An 18393-nucleotide genomic window follows, 5' to 3' on the forward strand; every position below is an offset into this window, starting at 1 on the left:
TAATTGTTGGAGAAATATGAAATAAACTCCTAAAAAATATCTAAAACTCAGATTCAGTTTCTCACTGTGCCCATACAAAAATTGAAAGATACAAGAATACACTTCTACATTGTACTAGACAACTCCAATGAATACAGACCTAGTCAAATGAGATAAAAAATGGAAAGCACTTTGCAAACCTTAAAGCAATTTACAAATTTTAGCTATTATGTTTATTGATATCAATAATAAAAAATAATCTAATATTCTTAGACAAGTCAAATTCTCAATGAAGTACCTGAGAAATCTGTCTTCGTGAGAACTCAACTCAGAAAAGAGTTCCCAATCATTTTAATATAGTAACAAGACCCAGCTCATTTTTTATATCTCATCACTCTGGTTTCCTCACTATCTTGTGCTTCCTCACCATTAGTATTTTTCTTTCCTCAAAAGTCTTGCACATTTCAACTAGTATGAGAAGACATTTGTATTCCTAAACTAGAAATCTACATACTTGTGACTTCTACCTAAAAGACAGACAAGATCACTCACTACCACAATCATTCTCACAATGACTACAATGACCTCTCTTCTTCAAGCTTTCTTGATTTGGGATTCCCAGGGCTGACAAGTAATTTCTAATTTGACAGCTTAAGCCCTGTGCAAGAATTCCTTGCAAGCTATGCTCTTTCCATTAATTATTCCAGACCTTGAATAGGGAAGTTGTGGAATTTTAAGATAGCCATGCCAATCAATGCAACTCCTTTTGTTTTCCAAGATCCTCCTATGTATTCAGCTTGGCTTAATCTGCTGCTTTCTCCAGTTTCAAAGCATGAATGAGGTACTGCCACTGTACCTCCAGAAACCCAGGTTCCTGGTGTTCCTCCTTAAGGGTATTGGTCATGCCTGTTAAAATCATGATGAGTAAAACTGCTGTTCAACTTAAAGTACTAGGTTTTTCATTTTTTCAAACAATTTATAGCTGGTAATGATTAGGAGCCAAAGGGAAGAGACAAACCAGTTTTGTTAAAGCTAAGAAAGTATAGCTAATCTGTCACAAATCAAGCTACTGGAAATATTGTCTTGGGATTAAGTGTTCATTCAGGTGAGATGTATTAACTCTTTAAAGGGCATATGGTGTCATTTAACGTTCTCAAAATTACATTCTGCACTCTAGGTCAGTATGTTAAAAGGTATGAAAGGTGTCCTAATCTTTTTTAAAGGAAAGTTCATCTGCTTAAGATAAAATTTTAAAATCCGATTGGTTAGTTGAGTGAGAGGAGAAAAGAAGGAGTAGTAAGAAAGGTATTTTTATCGAAATCTAGCAAAAAAATAACTATTTTTAAATTTTGAATTATTTTTTAAATTAAAAAAATGTAAAGGAGTCAATAAGTATGGGATACTGGGGGAGGCTGAACAAAAACCATGGGAAGGGGAACACAGTGGCAGCTGACAGCTCCTTGATTAAACAGGTCAAGCTTCAAAGTGCCAATTAACTGGGTGAGAAGCCATGATTTACCTCCTTGAATGAACACTGTAATGTCAAAAAGCATTATCCTTACTCTGCCACAGAATTCATGAGTAAAGTATGGACATAGAAAATATGGAGACTACATATCATATCTGCTATCATGTGTTATATTCACATTAAACTGATATAAGATGGTGAACCTGATATTACATGTGCATACAACTATATACACAAATATGTACATGTATATGTGTATATAAAAGTTTTAATTTTCAAACAAGATTGTGTGTGTGTGTAAATGCATTTTATAAACTATAAAATGTAATACAAATATAAAATGCTAAATTTTTTTAAGTTGTGAGAAACTATTATCTCTTGTTATTGATGAGAAAATAGGTACCTATAATTGAAATATTCCCAAATAATTTATGCCTTCAGAATAAAGGCATGTGAATAAGATCTATTGCAAAGTCTTATTCTTTAAAAAGACTGTACTTTGTATAGATAGCCAATATAAACATGTCATTACCACATGGGATTGATAACATAGGTAATATTCATTGTCACATGAATGTACTTCAGACTATATAATTGTCATATTGTCTGATTTTTTTAAAATAGCAAAATTCATTGCTTGTTTTATTGGTTGAAAACACTATGTAGCTGACAAAAGTAAGTCTAGTTCAATAACCAAAATGCTACTTTCCACTTTTGAAGAACTGGCTAGAAGTAGAAAATGAGAGAGAAGAAAGTAGACAAATTAAACCAAAGAAGTTTACAATGCTTCTTTAAATATTTAGTTCCTACTTGGAAAGTAATCTGTTCCAGTTAACAAGCATTGGACCCAGAGGACTAGTTTAATCCAAGGAGATTAATTATAGCTGCATAAGAGTTTAGAGTTTTTATTTAATGCATCTGTAGAAGTTTGAAAGGACAGAGGGAGATAGCGATTATGTGTTGAGGGGTTGGGGAAGGGAAGTCGTGAGGAGGGGTACAATACCAAGAAGAAAGGAATGAATCTTTCAAGTGTGAAAGAAGCTGCTTCCTGAGCTTAAGAGTTACAGTTGCCCAGGAGAGAATACCAGCAGAAAAGTGTCACTAAGGGCAATTTATGTAGAAATGCAAGAGCTAATTAATCAAAAGGAACAGAGAAATGTGCAACAACAAGAACAAAATACATTTGTGAGGGCATGCACACACTGAGTGGAGTTTAAGAAAATTCAATAAATATAGGGACTTACCTGCTAGTGATTCTGGGGCTCCTTCCTCAAAGCTGTCATCGGCACCCTCCTCTCCCATCCCGGATGTCAAAGAATCCTCAGGAGCTGAAGCAGACCCAGGACTGCTGGGCTGGCTGGTAGAACCCGAGTCCCCTTCACTGGTGGAGCCATATCGCTCTCTCCGTGCTGTGGCCCCACTCTCGCTGCAGGTCCGGCGATCTTTCCGATGTACCCTGGAATGGAGCACCATTTGGTGGTATGTGCGGAAAATCTTCCCACATTCAAAGCATTCCGTTGACTTATTATTATTCTGAGTGGCCCGGCGGCTCTGGCGGGAAGATGGTCTATAATCCGTATCGCCCTGAACTACGAAGCAGTTGTCTCCTGGCTGGATGCCTCCCGTCTTATCTGAGCGTCCTCCTGAAAAAGTCTTCCTCTTGGGATTGCCAGAAGTCTGGGAATCTTGCTCCCGCTTGCGCTTCTCCTGGCTCACAAGGATGTACTCCCTCTTGTCCTTGTCATAGGTGACATCTGCATCTGCCAAGGCTTCATCCCACCCTCCATACTTCAGGTATTCTGAGGGTTCTGCTACTTTTCCTTTGGTGGCCAACTGCCAAGCCTGGTAACTGTTGACAGGATCCAGTTCTGCGACTCTTTTTCCAGACTGCCCACTTGTCACTTTATCTCCTCCTCCAGATGGTCTCAAATTCAGGCACTGTAAGAAAAACTGCTGGGTTTCCGATGGGTCTAGGCTTCCGGTCACTAAGCCTTGGGCTTTCTCTAGGGTCCGGCTCCCTTCCACCTTGCGGTGTACGGCATTATGGACCTTTAAGCTCTCAAGGTTGGTAAACAAGTTCCCACACTTGATGCAAACTTCGTAGAGGGACAAGCCAGTCACAATGGTTTCCTCCTGGATCACATTATTGATAGTAGCTATGGGATCCAGATCGCTTTTTGGTTTGTTTTTGTTCCCAGTTTTGGGGCCATGAGATTTCATGTGATTTTTGAGGAACCAAGGCTCTTTAAATCTCCTGCCACAAATGTGGCATCCATGGTCAAATGAGCCCCTGTGCTTCTTCATGTGAGCTTTAAGGAACCAAGTTTGACTAAACGCCTGACCACAGACTTCACAAGGAAATTCCCCGGGGCTGAGCTCACTCTTGCCATTCTCCACAAAGGCCTCCCCGTTGGGAATCTGAGCCGTGATATGGTCCTTCTCAATGTGGTTCAGCAGAGTCTCCTCTCTCAAGGTCATATAGTTGCACAGCCTGCATTTGTATGGCTTGTGGACCTGATGGATGTGCTGTTCAAGTTCTTTCTTCCTCTCAAACTTGGTTTTGCAGAAGGTGCACTGGAACGTGGAGACCTTGTCCTCTTCAGCGGCAGGGGCGTCAGGCCCTGCCTCTTTCTTGCTGCTTCTCAGCAGGATTTTGCTGTTTTCCATCTGGGTAGCCCCATTGAGTATCTTGTTGCAGGCTGAGGTGCTCTTGGTGGGACTAGTGCAGCCATCGAGGCCCTCGGACACTCCCATCTCCCCAAGCTGGGCCTCTCCCATCTCCGAGTCATGTCCTTGACTTAGAGTTCCCGTGCGATGGCTCCGAATGTGAATCTTCAAGTTGCCTTTCTGGGAAGCTCTGTGGTCACAGTAAGGGCATTTGTATGGCTTTTCCCCAGTGTGTTTTCTCATGTGTTGGGAAAGGGAGCTCTGAAAGGGAAAGCTTTTGCCACAGATGCAGCAGCTGTGGCACAGAGACCTGTCCCCATCCACCTCGTTGCTCTTATTGCCTTTGCTGGGACTAGAAGCTCTTCTCAATTCCATTTCTGCCTCTCTGTTGCGATCCATCTGTACTACTGCACCATTAGCTGTGGGGGAGAACAGAGAAAGCTTTTTTCCAGCCGTGGCAGGTAGAGTTGTGCTTTGGATCATGCAGTCTTGAAGAGCAATGGTTTTATGTCTTCTTTTTTAAGTGATACTTTCCTTTCCCAAAGGCAAAAGATGTTCCCAGTGTAGTTATCTTCATGCATGTTCTAAGTGAGTCATAGAGAAGATGGCAGTAAGCACCTGAAATAAGAAAAGCATATGAAAACTCGTGTAAACCAATTTCCACATATAAATAAGTATAAATATAAATATATATAAGTATAAATATATAAACATATATTTATATAAATGTAAACAAATTCCACGTATAAATAAGCCTCACATTCAATGGACAAGCCCTCTAATATCCCCTAATTCAAAAATATTATTCTACTTCTTTAAAAAAAAAGCAAATGCATGCATACAAAATCAAATATGCATTCAAATATTAATTTCCCTTAAAGAAAATGAAGTTCACAGAGATTACACAATAATCATCATTAAAAATGTATCACATTCTGAACAAGTTGTTAAGACAATAAAGAAAATTGCCTATGTGAGAAAAATCTACTCCACCAGTCAGAATATGTATGTAATAATGATAAGCAAAGAAAAAAAATTGATAGGTAAAAAACTGGAAGAAAGAAATATAGAAAAGGAAAAGGGGGGGAGGGGACTGACAGACACTGGACTTAAGAGTATGATGACTGTATTTTGAGATCTGGCTATTCCAGGGATGGGCAAACTATGGCCTGCAGGCCAGATACAGACCCCTGAAATGTTCTATCTGGCCAGCAGCAAGACATTATTCCTGATCTGATGAATACAATACAATGAAACTCAAAAGAGTTGCCTTAGAAACAGACTGACAGATGAGATTTCCTTTCCTTTGGCTCCCTCTTTAAAAAGTTTGCCCATCACTGGGGTATACCATTTACCACACTATGTGGCACCAGTGAATAGAATGCTGGGCCTGAGTTCAAATGCAACACTTACTAGCTGTGTGATCCTGAGCAAGTAATTTCATCCTGTTTGCCTCAACTTCCTCATTTGTAAAGTGAACTGGAGAACTAAATGGCAAACCACTCCAAGTATCTTTGCCAAGAAAACGCTAAATGGAGTCCCAGTTGGACAGGATAGAAGTGACTAAACAATAACAACAAATATCATTTACTAATTTTGGTCAAGTACAATTTTGGTCAAGTTACACAACCTTTTTTATGTGCCTCAAACTCCTCACCTATAAAATGCATACAATGCTTGTACTACCTACCCCACAGGTTTCTGAAACTTAAATGAGATCATGCATATAAACTTCAGAATATTATGTCATCTATAATCACTATTATTAAGAGAAAGGAGAAAGGAGAAAAGGAACAACCTATATGAAAGAATTACATAATAAATTTGCAAATGCATTACAAATATAAGGTATAATTATTCTATAGATTAAGGTAATGAGTGAAGCAGAACAAATCAAGAGTCCCGAGTTCGAATCCAGCTTCTGGAAGTACAGATGCTGGCAAGTCAGTTAATCACATTGAGGCTCAGATTTCTGATTCTTGAAACAGAAACAATATTTGTAATAATGACATCTCAAGGTTGTTATGAGAAGATCAAAAGAGATAATGTATATAAAAGCATTCTGTAGACTTCTACATGATATGTAGATATCAACTATTTTTAAATTAGACGATTTGATTAAGTAGTGTCATCATGGTATCAATTAATGCATCAATAACACATATTAAGTATAAACTCTACACCAGTATTATTAAGCACTGGCCTCAAAGAGCTCTGTTGTTACTCATGAATTTTTCAATCATATCTGTTTTCCTGACCCATTTGAGGTTTTCTTAGCAAAGATACTAGAATAGTTTGCCCTTTTCTTCTCCAGCTCATTTTACAGATGAGAAAACTGAGGTAAGCAGGGTTAAGTGACTTGCCCAGGGTCACACAGCTAGTAAGTATCTGAGGCCAGATATTAACTCAGGAAGATGAGTCTTCCTGACTGCAGACCAGCACTCTATCCACTGCATTACCTGTCTGCATAAAGCAGCCTACAATCTAATAATGCAAGCTATATTCAGCATAAATAGGAAAATAATTAACAGAGAAAAGACTCTGGAATTAAAAGGGGTTGGGGAAGGCTTCCAGTAAAAAGTGAATGAGACTAAGTCTTTACTCTGGTCCTGCTTCCATGACTAACTAGAAATACAACCTTGGAAGGCAAAATGGTTTAATGTGAAGAAAATTGGTTTAGGAGTCAGAAGATCTAGATTAAACCCCAACTATCACATACTAAATTATTTCATCCCTCTGTGCCTTATAATTCTTACCTATAAACAAAGGTAGCTAGGTCTCTTCCAATGTTAAGTGTAGATATTATGGATCATATATACATGATGTTCATTTAAACAAAATAATTTTTTCTCTAAATAACCAGATCACCTCTGTGTAAATGTTCAGAAAAATTGTGTTTCATTCAAAAATCACTATTAAAACATTTGAAAGAGGAGTAGAAACAATGAATTTATCAATTTACAATCTAATAGGTGAAAAGCAAAATAAACAAAGCAATAATAAAAGAATGTATTTGTAAAATATTCAAACTTTAATAAGCATATTTTGAGGAGTTAAAAAAAACCAAGCAGTATAAATTTTCCTACATGGACAGAGTGTTTGTTCAACATTTCTATAGTCTGAACTAAAAGTCTAAATAGTTGTGAGTTGCCCCTAATGGTTCTCCATATTTGGACAAAACTTCTAAAGATGCACATATAAGGCCCACTTTGTTAATAACATTGTTAAATTATCTAGTTTATTTACTAAGGTAAAATAAAAACATGCCTACTTCATGGAAGTTGACAACAAAACAATGAATAGAAATATCTTTATAGCCAAAAGTATGTTATACTTAAGTAGATCAAATGACATAATATATGTAAGGTGCTTTGAATACCTTAAAGTACTATGTATAAATGTCAACTCTCATTACTATTACCTGGAGTGTTGATTCTATTTAAGAGGGAAAGTTTTCTACAGAGCAAATGGCCTGAAACTCACTTTGAGCACTCAACATTACTATTTTACTTGATTGAGCACTTCCTGTTCAGAACATGAGAACAACCTGTAGTAAGTTTAATACTCTGATTAAACAAAAACAGTCTGAGAAAATGTACAACATGTCTTAACAAGATGTCCTAATGGTCAGCTATTAAGCAATTCTGAAATGCAGATGCAAACTTGAGTTTTAAACTATTACAATAAATTCAGCTACTAAAAACATTGTAACACACTACAGTTTTCAAAAATAGGAAATGCTATCTATAATATACATACAGATATACGCATATGTACCCCATACGTATAGTGACAAGATCTGTCATTTGTGCCATTCACTAGCTTTTACCATCTGCCTCCCCTTCCCCCACTGCCACCACTCTTTAGCCACCAAAATCAGAAGGGGAGACCATATGTCACCCCTGTAACTAATGAGATAAGAGAAAGAATATCAGTTGATAGCAAAGGAGGCAAACTGTAACCTACAGAGTCTTCCGGAGGATAGGCAAGAAGTTTCCCAGAAGTATCTACTCAGGATTAAGAATTTTTCTAGAAACTGATACCTTTGTAGCCTGCTCCTTCCTCACAATGTTTTTAGTCAATGTCTAAGATGACAAAAGGGCAGCTACTACTTTTACCTGATTAGTCAACTCTCTCCTGTAACAAAAGACGTAATTCTAAAGCTTTCCCACTGCATGTGCTGTATAGCCTCAACATAAAGGGGATACAATGCAATTCTTCTAAAGCTTTCCCTCTACACGCGCTATATTGCCCTCTACATAAAGGGGAAACACTCTTGTTTAGAATTCTAGCTTTCAATCTCTCCAAGTCCCAAGATAATATTCCCCGTGTTTCCATTAGAGAAACATCATTCAGGATAGTCAGCAAACTCAAACCCCAGTAAAGACTACATTCATTCAGGATACTGTTTATTTTCGGATATAATATAAAATTAAGTCAACTTATAAATGCAAAACCCCCCCAAAAAATTACACAACATATAGGCATTATGTCAACAGAGGCTATAGATATAAAAATCAAGGAAATTATAAAAGAAAATTATTTTTTCCATTACCTAATGTTTGTTAAATATGGCATATGAATAATATTATCAGTATAAATATAAAGCATAAACAAAAATCAAATTATTGCTACAAAGTTTTTTCTAATAATTTGTTTTTAATTACAATTTATAATTTTATAATAGTTTTCCCCACTAAAGCATTATTTTAGCTCTAACTTTGTCTCTGAGACTAAGTGATCCATGAAAAAAAGTTTGTTTTTTTGTTCCATGAGACGTATCTTGAATTAAATACACTTAACTTTTTAAAAGAATCATTTTTAATAACTAAAGTAGGGGCCCAATCTGATCATCTCACATTATTAAAGAAGAATGATATAATTTCAAGTGGTTGAGGAACCACATGTGCATCAAGTATACAAAGGGAACAAGCAACCAGCTCCCTGACCCCCAAAATTAGTGTCTCAGAACTAATTTGAAAGGACAGAACTACTGGACACATGGCCTTATTCCATTCAGCATGTAGTTTTACTCCATGTAACCAAGACAATAAATTATCCTATTAATAAGATAAGAAGGCAAGGCCGAGGGAGAAAATTCACTGAACCAGTTGGTGATAAATAAGAACCAATCCAAATCTGCACCTTAAACTTAAAATGGATTTTTCAGGTGAAGAGGTTGAAAACAAATTATCTGAAATAGGGATCCTCTGGCTATTCTTTTCTTAACCTCAGTGCTAAAGAAAAGAAAAGAAAAAAGAAAGGCAATTCAAGAATAAGGAGAAGACTTCAAAAATATATATTCATTAAAAACTTTATAACCCAGTCAATGCAGCCATGTGAAGGCCTGTGTCTCATCTTTAAAGACTGTAAAAAAACTAATTTTTCCTAATCCCTTTTGTTATTCCTCCCCAGTCATTAGAGCCAAAGAAATTTCTCCCCCATATCATGGTAATCATTAATAATAGCTAACATGTATATAGAGCTTGAAGGTTTGCAAGGTGTTTTATCTCATTTGGTCCTCAGGGAGGAAGGTAATGTCATTATCCACATTTAACAGATGAAGAAACTGAGGCACACAAAGACATGAAGTTTCTTATGCAGGGCCACACAGCTAATATCTAAGACAAATTTTTAACTTAGGACGACTTCATAATTCCAAGTATAATACCTTATCATGAAAATCACTCAAAATTAAGTAATTCACAAAAGATAGAGTAAAAATATCAAGGCTTTTTTGCTTATTTTTTTAGCTGCTTTTTCCTCATCTGTCAAAATGAGGCTAATGTCTTTCCTCTCTCAGAGCAATGTTATGGAGCTTAATTACAGGTCAGCTAAATCACAGAAAAAGCTGGGCTTTGAGTCAAAGGATATTAGTTCAAACCCCTGCTCTACCTACAACTAACTGTGTAACCCTGGGAAAGTCATCGAGTCACTCTAAGCCTTTTGGACAAGACACTTAAACTTCAGTGAGTTTTAAGGTTCTCATCTGTAAAATGATGAATATGATTTATACAAGCTCTAAGGTAGCAGACTTCCTTCCATCTCTAAATCTGTGATGCCAGGTTAACACTACTTATACAACATACATCACATTGTTGTCCTGATGCTCGTGAGAGCTAATGAAGTGAAAGGTCTTTTTTTTTTTTAATTTCATTATTTCAAAATTCATAAATTTAACATATATTTCTAAACTTCATTGTTATATAAATATGATATTATAATGGATATGAAAGCACTTTGAAAGCTTTAAAACAATATGTGGAGTAGTCATTAATTACAATAAAATAAAATTACATTAAAATACATTTTGTTATTACATAGATTTTGAGAGAATCATTGATTCCAGTGTTAGGAAATAATCTTAGAGATCATCTAGTTCAATTCCCTCATTTAACATAAATAAACTGAAGTCCATATAAGTTAATTTTGATTGGACTCAGATCAAAATTATCTAAAACATATCTACAAAGTAAAAATCTATGATAATGCTAGCGTTCCTTTCTCAATCAAATACATTATAAAGCATTTCTATCTACTATTGGAATTTACAAAGCCATTTAGATTCTTTACCAACTTTGAAAAGAATCAACCTTTTTGACACACAGCTCTTAAGGGGGCCTCTTTTCCCTCCATGTGGTCTGCGTTCCACCCTCCAAAACCCCTAAAAAGTAATTAGACGGTTTTCCTTTTAGAAAAAGCCTCCAAATTAGGAAGTGCAATTTTCATTTTGTACTATACTCTCCCAGTTTAAAAATGATACCCCGAAACTAGTCTGACTACATTTCAGAGGACAATCCAGTTCCCTATGGGGAAGGTTAAACATGATCATTTTTCTAATATTTTTATAATACTATTTTAAATATTTTCCTCTTAGATTATTGCCCACTCTCACCTCTCTGACAGAGCTCAGTGATGGCCCCAAATTATCTTTAATATTTAGACTACATTAATAGAATATCCATTTAGGAAAAAAATTTTGAAGACTAATGTTTAGTATAGAAAAAATATGCAAATGTAAAAAATGGGAGGAAGCCTCAACAGTGATAGAGACAAAGAAAATGAGTGTAATCTGAAAAGACTGGTCTGGCATAAAACAAACTTATTTAAAAAAAAAAAAAGCAAACAGTTAAATTCCCAAGGGCTACCATTAAAATGGCCAAAAGTTTCTAACAGGCCTTTCAAAAATATATTCAAAAATTAATCTCCTCTAACTGATCTGAGTGGATAGATCATTATATTTTTGCAATCATTCTTGTTGAATGAGAAGCAATATTTAAGACAGGCCTGAAGCTTTTCCCATTATTAAGGTAAAAAGAAGTGAGCTGTTATCAAAACTTCAAATTTCAGAACATTGTTTTATCACAATTGACAGCCTTTATCTAAAACATGAAGAGGGAGAAATCTGGGCAGAATTCTGCTTCATTCCTTGGGGGCAATGGTTTACATCTCAAAAACAAACAAACAAACAAACAAACAAAAAACTCTGGTCTATTGAAAGGAACTCCAAGACTCCAGAAAAAATTCCAACTTTAACAGATCAGATGTGAAAGAGGCACAAGGAATTCAATTGTAGCTATAACTTTCCTTTAAGGTAGTGAACTTATAGGTCCATTAATCTTATAAAACTCATAAACACAAGTTTTCTATACAAACCAGAGTTAAAGAAAATAGTTACAACAACTCAAGGGGAATGAGAGGTAAAAAAGGTGTGTATTTATATGTTTTAGAATACACAAAGACAATATGTCAACCTATACACAAAAACAAAGCATAAACCAATTAGAACACATTCTGTCATAATAAATCACAGTTTTGTTATTATTATAACTTTTTCCAAAGCTGAAATTGAGAACTTGCCAGACTAAACCGTAGTTTAATTGTTTAGACATGAAAATGGCTTGCTGATTACTGTATGAAAATAGATTTCAAATACGTTTTTTATTTTTTTTCCCTTGAGAAATGAACAATTCAGAGCTATTTTTGGAAAACATTTTTTAATTGTGGGAAAAGAAAAAGAAAGGCTACATTCAGCAAATTGAAAATGAAACATTAATTTGAAATGAAAAATGGAGTACAATAAATTCCCCAGTTTGGAGATATATGAGTATATAAGATTTTAGCAGATTTGGAGATATTTTTTCCCCTTTATTTGCCAATATTCAGCTCCAAAAGCATTTAAGTGAATTTTTAAAGATCTGTACTTAATTTTATTTGGGACAGATATAATTCATAGTCAGAAACACCTAGCTAATAGATAACTGCCTGGATTTCAGTTAAGGACCTTAGAACACACATTAACTACTTCAGAACTTAGTTACAATCTCTAAGACATATACTAAACAGTACTCTAGTGGTCTAAGGAGTTAATACAGTTTCTTAAAATACCCAGGGCAACTAAGAGGTCCAATAGATAGTTAAGAGTTCTGGGCCTGGAATCTGGAAGACCCTAGTTCAAAGATGGCCCCAGATACGTACCAGCTATGTGACCCTGGGCAAGTAACTTCACCCTGTGTTCCTTTATTTCCTCATCTGTAAAATGAGCTGGAAAAAGAATTGACAAACTACTCCAATATCTTTGCCCAGAAAATCTCAAATAGGGTCACAGAGTAGGGAACAATTGAAATGACAAAACAACACAAAGTACCCAACTTGAGAATAACTGTATTCCCTCTTACTAAAAGAGAGAAGAAATATTAAATATGTGAGAATCAAAATATTTCATTACAAGAAGGAAAATTTAATGCAAAGCCAAAGGAATGTTTACTATTCAAAACAGGAATGTGAACTAGCTGCAAGAGATGTGGAATGTCTAATAACTCAGGCACATTTCAGGTACCATGGAGATATAAGTTAAAGGAAGTTAATGTATAGCCCAGTATGGTCTTCTCTATTTCATTCTTTTTTTTTTTAAGTGTTTTAATAAATGTTTGGTAGTTGGTAAGTAACAAATGATATTCTCAGTATCATTTGTAATGGGATAATTAGGGAACCCAATCTTGTAAATAGAAAAACAGATAAAAAATATTCATGTGTATGTGTGCATACATATATATGTAAATGTATATACGCTTATATATATGGATATATATGTAAATAGCCTGGTTTCAGCACATTGGTAGGCACCCTGGTAATGTTAGAAGAACCTGAAGAAAGTCTCTTTTATCTGTATAAGGGGAGAAATGTATTAGTAGTTAGGGGAAAACTTAAATGAAAATCACACAAGAAGAGAGACCTAGAGACTGAATAGTGAGGACTACCCACTTTGTACTTTCTAGTAAATGATTTAAGTCAAATCACTTTAATGGGCACTTTTTATAGTGGCATATGACTATGATGGAATACTACTGAGCCATAAGAAATGATGAGTAGGTTAATTTTTTTAAAACATGGAGAGACCTACATGAAGTTATGAAGGGTGCAACAAGCAGAAACAAGAGAAATACAAGCAACAGAAATATTGTTTGAAGAGTGACTCATGCAGGTCCACCTCCAGAAAAAGAACTGATAAACAGAAATAAGCAAAGCATGGCTTTATAACAACATATATCTTTTTGTCAAATGAGATCTTCTCTAGTGGGGAGAAGAATAACCTGGTTATTTTAATGTAATAAATTTTTTTAAAAGAATTAGTACTGCGTTTGGCACTGGGGATAACAAAGACAAAATCAAGCTGGTCCCTCCCTTCAGCGAGATTACATTCCTCCAGGGGATAACTGAGGGAGTAGGAGACATGAACACAGTTACATCAATACAAGTGTCCAAGAAAGAAAATCTGAAGGGGGCATGGGGGAAGAGGGGGATATAGCAACAGCAAGAGGAATCAGGAAAAACCTCATGGAGGAAGTTGTACTTGAGATGAATCCCGAAGAAGTCTAGGGATCTCAAAAAGTAGAAATGAGGTAAGAGGATTCCAGGCACCAAGAACAGCCTGGTTTGTAAAATACTGAGTACTGGGCCAATTTGTTTGGAATTTAGAGTGCATGACCTCATGCACAATATCAACAATATGAAATTAGTTTAAAATAATAAGGGAGCCAGATTGTGAAGGACTTTAAATACCAAACAGTGGAATCTGTATTTATCCCAGAGACAACAAGGAGCAGCAGAAGCTTCTTGAAGCAAGGGAGTAACATTTTCAGAATTATGTATTAGGATTATTATTTGGCATGGATTTAAAAGGGGAAAGATTGAAAACAGGGAGACCACTGATAAAGATATTACAACATAGCAGGGAAGAAGCAATCAAGGCCTGAACTAGGATGTTCTTTATGAGAGAAGAGGGGAAGGAATAAGAAGAGAAATAAAGAGATGGAGCTGACAAGACAACTCGTTTCTTCACCCAGGACTTTTCTGTTCCAATGAAATTATTATCCTTTTATTAATATATGAACTATTATTAGCCAAACATAATTGTGGTTGAATTTAATTTATCTCTGACAACATTTTTTTAAGTATCACTGTTTTATTCATCCAAACTAGTTTTATTATTTTTATTTTCTGTTTTCAGTAGATAACAGCTTGTTAATAAGCAAAATACCATGCATTTTAATATGGAGAAAGTGAAGGACGATCTTTTAAAAGAAAGGATATTCCTAAATGTGCAGCAAATTTCAACATAGCAGAGTAAATTAGGATTATCTAAAAACTAAATGATTTTTATTTCTATTCACAGAACTAGCTAAGTTATTAATGTAATCAAAACTCCATTCAGACACTGAACCAGTTTTCATAGAAAGCTAACTTTCAAACATGCTCAATTTTTTGAGCATGTTTCAATTTCATTATCATATATGCATTACTTTAAAACTCTTGGGGTTTGTTTAAGACTGTTCAAATTGGAATAGTGGGCTAGACAGAGGAACCAAAGGGGGCTACTAGAAAAATAAACATAGCATTTCTAGCACTAGATTTAATTACTTCAATGTTCTTGGGCCTTTCAAAGTTTGAAGGTCGGTAAAAAAAAAAATCTTTTACCATGGAAGTTTTCAATTTGTTTTTGTTTCTATTACAATAGTTGTTCTCTTTCAACTCTTGTTTTTATTAATGATATAAATAGCATTCTTCTAAAAATGTACTTTGGATTTCTAGATTACCAGCAGGCATGTCAAAAAGTCCTTCCATTTCTCTCTCCTTTCCCCTGGCTTACACCTATCAGAATTCTACAGCAGGCACTTAGACAAATACTATACACGCAAGAATGCAGAAAGCAAAGATAAGCTGTGCCTCAAATTCTGGACCAATTGGCTGAGAAAGGTTGATTGATTGATTGATTGAGTACATGGTAGGACGCAGCAGAATTTGGTAGGAATACAGAGAGGAAAGGAAAATGCGCTCTTTAAAGTCTCAAAATAAAAACAATATACTCTAAATGTTTGACAGGGACATGTTACAAAGAGGTAACATGCTTCAAAAGCAGTTAACAAAGCCAGTGTCCCTCCCACTGTTTCTTAGGGCTTTCTAAAGAGACAGTTCTATGAAAAGGTTATTCTTGTGTCCTGCTGCTTTAGGGTATGTTGAGAAACACATGTACTGAGTGGGTGAGAGCCCTATTTTGTGTTTCAGTCTACTGTGCATGTCTGTCCTCTTGGAGACAATGAAATGTACTTTAGTAGTTACACTGTAGTATTATGAGCAATGAATGAAAATACATCATTAACATCCTGGACAAGCTTATCTTACTGCTATGACAAAGGGACTATTCTTCAACAAATGGGAAAAAATTCCATAACAACAATGAAGAGTTCCTCTCCCTAAAAACTGTTCTGTACCACATTAACAATTGCAGGCTTATATCCCACAGACTTGGATCCCAAAGAGCTACATGAAGTGATGCATTCACTATTGGGAGAGTAAGTACCATTGATGGCAAGGCCTTGAGGCTGCTGCTGTTCTCAGACCAATCAATAATACATTATGAACAAACTAAATTTCCACTCTAATATGAAGAAATGAAAAAAAAAAAAGCAACCAGAATCAGCAGCACTCACAAAAAGCTTCACCACACACCACTACCATCAAAAAAGTTAACAAATACTATCATCCCATGATTTGATTAGTAACAAATATATTAAGCTTACAGAATTGCCAATAATCTCTATTTGAAAGCAGTTCCCAAAAATAATTATGTTACACTATTAAACCAAAATTGTTGTTTTTTAAAAGTGAGCCTAGCCTTGTTCAGAAAATAAAATGCTATATATATCAGGATAAACCATGACAATTATCATATTCTTTTTTTTTAAGTGCTCCTTTTAAGGTACTTGGCCATACAAAATAAACAAAAGCTTTTACTTAAGTAAGATGACACTGACCAAATGTGACTGGCTGGTTGACCATAAAAAGGCTGGAGTATTGCAAATAATGATCATCTAGGCGAAAATCATTCAAGTTATTTGTCTTCTGTCATTTTAAAAATCTATTCAGCAATGGTTGATTTAAACATCTTTCAACAATCACAATCACAAAATCTGTTATTTTATTGAAAAATTATTTATTTATCATTAACAAAATTTATCAAGAATTATCCATAATGTTATTATCTGAATGGTGAAGAAGTATTGATGAGGATAGACTATGTATGATCAGAAACTGACAAAATAAACAAGTAAAATAGAGCTCATTAAGTTACTAGAATGGATGATAAATAGTTTATTATTAAAAGGAAATCCCAAAGCCAAAATTATTAGTGCAAAGGGCTAAGTCCTTTTTTTCTGATATATAAAGACCACCAGTAAAATTTGACCTCAAAGGAAAATGGGGAAAAACCCAACTCTGATGAATACACAACATGATTATTAATTAGACCTAGAAAGGCCAAGAAATCAACTTATGCAAATATAAAGATGTGCTTTGTGGTTTTTTTTTCTCCATGGTTTTTAATAATATGTCTTAGGAAGCCAAAATTTGTTAACCTAGTCCAGAGTTGTATTTGTGTGTGATTGTCTGTATTTATACATTTTAATCACTAATATAACAAAGAGATTCCCATTTGAAATTAAGGGAAAATCCTTTTAAAATCAAAAGGTAACAGAAGAAACTTATTCTCCTTTGCTTTCCCCAAACTCATGCAAATCAATTTATTACATTTCTTCAAATCTAGATCAAACAATACTTTCAACCAAACCATTCTTCTCTAAATAATCAGCCTTCATGAAGCTAAGGAGAAGATAAATTAACAGAACCTGTTCTTCCTTGCACTTTACCCCAGCTCAACTTCTTATTCAAATCAACCTCACTGCTACAAGCAGTTCACATAACACTTTTGGATGTACACGTCTAGTATTCCTGCAGCAAGCACCCAGCAGGGCTACTATAGTTAATGATCTTGTCAGTATTTCCATTAAGAACCCCATTTCCAGAGGCTTAGAACTTAGCCATTTTAAATTGCATCTGGTCCAAACTTGGCAGCTTAGATAAAGTCATACAGGCATTGAGGGGTGAATTCACTTTTTACCAAGATACTTTACACATCTCTTAATATGCAATTCAACAATCAAAAAATTAGAAAAATTGACCTTGGTTATTTTTATACCATGTTCGAAAATATTAGTACAGTCATACAACTTTTTCATAAGTAGTGAATAAAACTGGAAGATAAATGAAATAACCTTCAATGTAGAAGAGGAAAAAAACCAACTCAAGTGTCTATTTTAAGGGAAATTTAGAAATGTTATCATGAAACTGCTTCTAAGTCTTTATAAAGGCTTTATAAAGCCTTCTGAAGTTGTAATATTGACAAATTCAGGAATTCATTGACAAAAATAAAACAAACCCCAAAATGCATTCTCATTATTCCAGAGATCATTTAGATGAAAAAAAGGACCGCTTTATCCCAAATGGTAAAAAGCAAAAACTTATGACATTCTCCTATTATGTAATCCTCTTTTCCTGAACATATCATTTTTAAAATTTCAGTATGCTGGAAGGCAAGATTGGTTGGTTATTACAGCTCAAAACCCATGGTTCTATTATTTTAAACTTGTTCAAAACAATATACTCTTTTTTTTCCCTATATGTAAAAAAAATAATAAAGAGCAAGCTTTGAGCCACATCTCTTTTTCTCCCTTCCTTTACCCAAAATCAACATTGCTCCTATCACCATTAAAAAAAAAAAAAGACGGGTTGTAGTTAATTCTCATTCTAACATTATTATCTCCTTTCCAAGTTCCATTTTGTGAAAGAGCCTAAAAATTCCCACCCTCAAATAAAAGAACTGTGCCCTAGAATACAAAGACAGACAATTATGTGCAGCAAGCCATAAAACATTCTGTTAAACA

The 18393-nt window shown here is 35.0% G+C and overlaps 1 protein-coding gene across 1 annotated transcript in view; it reads right to left on the reverse strand.

Moving 5' to 3' along the window:
• ZNF516 (zinc finger protein 516) overlaps positions 1-18393 on the reverse strand; it is a 147538-nt gene that overhangs the window by 88934 nt on the left and 40211 nt on the right. The window contains exon 2 of the mRNA XM_044667203.1: positions 2692-4732. Coding sequence (XP_044523138.1) covers positions 2692-4597 — 1906 coding nt within the window. The 5' untranslated portion in view covers positions 4598-4732. The remainder of the gene's footprint in view (positions 1-2691; positions 4733-18393) is intronic.

This window comes from Gracilinanus agilis, chromosome 1 (assembly GCF_016433145.1).
Source record: "Gracilinanus agilis isolate LMUSP501 chromosome 1, AgileGrace, whole genome shotgun sequence".
NCBI classification, from domain to species: domain Eukaryota; kingdom Metazoa; phylum Chordata; class Mammalia; order Didelphimorphia; family Didelphidae; genus Gracilinanus; species Gracilinanus agilis.